Below are 4393 nucleotides of genomic sequence, written 5' to 3' on the forward strand. Positions count from 1 at the left end.
AAAGGACAAAACGTGCTTGATTTTTAAACATAAAGGACAAAACGTGCTTGATTTTTAAGGCCCAAAGGGTAAAACGTGCTTGATTTTTAAACATAAAGGACAAAACTCGTCAAATTTAAACATAAAGGACAAAACTTGCAAAATGGCCTAAAGATAAAGGACAAAACTTGCAATTCACTCGGGGAAATTGCATATGGTCATCTTTATCGTTAGAATCATTTCATGGTGAGAAAATAAATAAAATAAAAAGCTATATACATCCATACCAAATAAATTTATGTATATCAAATAATTAACTAACTGGTTACGCCACATGTTATACAAGCTCAAAATTATTTTATCAGCATATCTTGTTTTGTCAATCCATATTTTAATTCTTAATTAGATGTAGTAATTGTAAAAGGAGAGAACAGTGGGGCGGTTCTTCTTCTCCTTCCTAACTTTTCTTTTTCTTCCTAATCGATCCTATTTCAGCTCTGTGTAACAATCATGTGATTGTGCAATTGGACTCCCTTCCATCTGTCTGATACGAGCATTGTTAGCGGAGTTCAGATCTGATCGTTTTGGGATTTTTTGAACAAGTCTTTTATGTGGTTTTCTTAGGCTAAGTCCAGATCTTGATTGCTTAGTTGGTCTGTAATCGATCGCGGCTATCTTGATAGTTTAGCTTGATTGATACGAATCCTATTAACATTTTAAAGATGGAGGGTGATGTGCACGGTGATGGCATCCCGTGGACGGAAGTCCAATATCAAAAGTATAGGAAGAGTAGAGGAAATGGTGTGGAGATGACCTTTCTAGTGCAGAATTTTCCAGACCGTACTTCAAAAATGCTTTTATGGCAAGCGTTTCAACCACATGGGTTCGTCACAGATGCATATGTGGCTCGAAAGAAAGACAAGCGAGGGAACAGTTTTGGTTTCATCCGATATGTGGGTGTAGAGAATGTTGGTGCAACCTTGGCGGCTATGAACACAGTCAAGATATTCGAAGCAAAGGTGTCGATATCCCTAGCGAAGTATGACAAAATCATAAAAAGTTTATTTACAAATAAAAAATAGTTGGTGAAAAAACCTAGAAGCCAAAGGAACCGATATAAAGGAATCAACAGAACAATGACGGGGCTTTTTCCGGGGGATAGGGAGGGGCAATCTTATGCAAGTCTGTTTCAGAAGAATGTTCATGTTACTAACCTGGGCTCAAAGACGATTTCCATAGATAGCAAGGGCTCGACGTATCCATTGCATTGTATGGGCCGATCAATCCATGGCATAGCAGAAAACCTTAGAACTCTTAACAGTTTGCACCATATTCTAAACAATGGAGGCCTGGAAAATTATGGGTTGTCATACGTTGGGGGCCTTAGTGTACTAATCACTCTAGGTAACCCAGGGATAGTTAAGGAAATTATGAATAATCATTCGGACTTCCTGTCTAATATATTCAGTCGGTTCCATGTTTGGAATGCTGAGGATCTTCCTATGGAACGGGTTGTATCACTTCGGATAACCGGTGTCCTAGTTCACTATAGAGATAACACTTTATTTGACCAGATTGGGAGCCTCTTTGGAAGGGTGGTTCAGGAATTCTCCTTCTCTTGGCTAGAGTCTGATAACTCTGATAGCTCCGTCATGGTTCTAGCACCTCTTGGGAAACGTATCGAGGAGACCGTGGTTTTGGAGGGGAAAGACAGGCGGTCCGTTATCTGGGTTTCTGAAACTGCTGAGGTATGGAAACCGGATTTAGATGGAGGAAAACAGACGTATGATTCGGGGTGGGAGTCGAACAATAACGACAATGAGGATCAAATGGTGGATGATGCTGAAGAAGGGGAGTTCAGGTGTGAGCATAGGAATGAAGAGTCACCGGAAAGTGAAAAGCCACCCAAATCAGATGAACGACATGCAAAAGGTGCATGGGGACGTGGATGCGACGACACATATTCCTAGGTCGGACAATTTCGAAGGAAACTCTTCTTTGGATGATAATGATATTCACAAAGTCGGGAATGAAAATGTGGAAAGTCCAAACAATTCAGTTGAAAAGGGATACAACATGCATCGGGAAATAGTACCAGAACCTAGGGATTCGAAGAATTCCCATGAGAATGAAAAAGGTACAGCTCAGGAAAATTGTTTTAGCGGTGGGTCCCGAGCCAATTTTAATTTCCATAATAATAATATCCATTCTGGGCCATTGATGTCTCCTGGTATTAGTGTTTCCCTAACAAATGGCAAACGGTCAAGAGATCAAAGAAGCCCACCTTCTGTGGGGTCTATTCAAGGCCCATATGTTCGAATAAGATACGATGATGTTAATTTGGATGAGGCATCTTTGGATCTTAACCGATCCGCAGAGAATATTGACCCAGGTGACGATGAACTTAACAATAATCCCCAGGATTTCCCCTCAAGTGCTCTAACCGGGAATCGACAACCAGGCATTCATGTACCCTTTGGAGTCCCGTCTCCGGTTATCTGGAGGTCGATGCTACGGCTGCGGTAGGAGAAATTGTGGGTGTCAAATTGCAGGGGTTTGAAGAAGCTTCTCGAGAGGTAATCAATGGAGAAGGCGAAAATATTGGTTTCCAATGAATATTCTATCAATCAATCTAGGGGGGGGTTTCTAAGATATTCGGAAATTGGAGTGGATTCGAGGTCTCAAAACGAGCCATGGGGTTCAGTTTCTTAGTGTACAGGAGACAAAGCTGAGGGAATCTGCTGGTTTTGCTTTCAATCAAATGTGGGGGCGGTCGATGTACAACATGACAACAGTGGATTCGTGTGGGAGGTCCGGTGGTCTAGTTTCACTATGGGACCCGACAACCTTTTCTTGCAGTGAAGTTATCAAACACAGGTACTTCCTATGTGTTTATGGTGAGCTTATTCCTTCTGGAACAAGAATGAATTTAGTAAATGTCTACGTGCCAAGTGACGCGACGGCTCAGAAAAATCTATCGACAGAGTTGTTAGCACTAAGGAACTCAAGACAAGGATTGTGGGCGTTTATGGGGGATTTTAATGATGTTAGACAGTCCGACGAAAGGCTGAATTCGGAGTACGTGGCGGCAAATGCTGATGCTTTCAACGACTTTATTTTATCGGATGCACTACAAGAATATGACATGGGCGGTGCAAAATTTACCTATATATCAGACCGCGGAGATAAACTAAGCAAACAAGATCGATTTCTGGTATGCATTGGTTTCATCGAAACTTGGCCGGGTGCGATAACAGCTCTTGACAGGTTATACTCTGATCATTGGCCTCTATTATTATCTACTACCCCTCAGATTTCGGGCACATTCCCTTTCGGTTCTATAATTCGTGGCTAGAACTACAAGGTTTTGTGGAATTTATTATGGGCAAATGTAACCAGTTTTCATTCAATGGGCCTGGTGATCTAGCTCTTGCTACAAAACTTAGATGGCTGAAGAGTAAAATTAAAGAATGGATAGTGGTGGAACAAAGAAGGGGTAATAAATATACTCCACCCGTAAACAAATGTTGGCTGATTTGGAAATATTGGCAGAGGAAAGGGCCCTTACCGAAGCAGAACTTAGTTTAAGAATGGATTGTAAACAGTATATGCTGGAGTTTGACAAACAAAGACAGTCGGACACTCGACAGAAATCCAGAGTAAGGTGGGCGGTTAAGGGAGACAAAAATACAAGTTTTTTTTTTCACTCGGTGGTGAATGCCCTTTTTAAGCTCAAACTTATTCAACGGGGTGTTCATTGGAGATGATTGGGTCACCAACCCGGTTTGTTTTAAACAATAATTTTTCGACTATTATTCTCAACTTTTCACTGAGCCGTTGAATTCTAGACCAAAAACTGTGTGTGCGTTCTTGAACGTTTTGTCGCCGGGCGAAAGTGAGGTTTTGATTCAGCCATTCACCTTGATGGAAATAAAGGATGCAGTTTGGGAATGTGATGGTGACAGGGCACCCGACCCGGATGGTTTTAATTTTACATTCTTGAAGCGAAGTTGGAGCGGGTTGAAAGGTAACTTCCTAAAACTGTCTGAAGAATTTCATAACTATCTGAACCTTAAAAGGAGTTGTTCCTCATCCTTTATAGCCTTGATTCCCAAAGTAAAAGATCCGTTACGACCTTCCGATTTTTGTTCCATTAGTCTCATTGGATGTATTAACAAAGTTATATCTAAAGTACTAGTGAATCGGTTGAAAAGGGTAATTGGTAAGCTTATTTCGGAGGAACAAACAACATTTCTCGCTGGTAGAAATATCTTAGATGGGCCATTGATGTTGAACGAAATAGTAGCCTGGATGAAACAAGCTAAAAAAGTCGGAATGATCTTCAAAGTTGATATACATAAGGCATATGACTCCCTTGGTTGGAATTTTCTTCAATCTATATTGGTGCAAATGG

General features: G+C 41.0%; 1 protein-coding gene across 1 annotated transcript; it reads left to right on the top strand.

The window, feature by feature from the left end:
* Positions 1-2764: 2764 nt before the first annotated feature.
* LOC110887810 lies at positions 2765-3746 on the top strand. Its single transcript, XM_022135379.1, has 3 exons — positions 2765-3193; positions 3379-3475; positions 3532-3746. Exons 1-3 carry the CDS (start codon positions 2765-2767, stop codon positions 3744-3746), a joined length of 741 nt encoding a protein of 246 aa, XP_021991071.1.
* The last annotated feature ends 647 nt before the right edge of the window (positions 3747-4393 follow it).

The sequence above is a fragment of the Helianthus annuus genome, chromosome 11 (assembly GCF_002127325.2).
Source record: "Helianthus annuus cultivar XRQ/B chromosome 11, HanXRQr2.0-SUNRISE, whole genome shotgun sequence".
Lineage (NCBI taxonomy): Eukaryota > Viridiplantae > Streptophyta > Magnoliopsida > Asterales > Asteraceae > Helianthus > Helianthus annuus.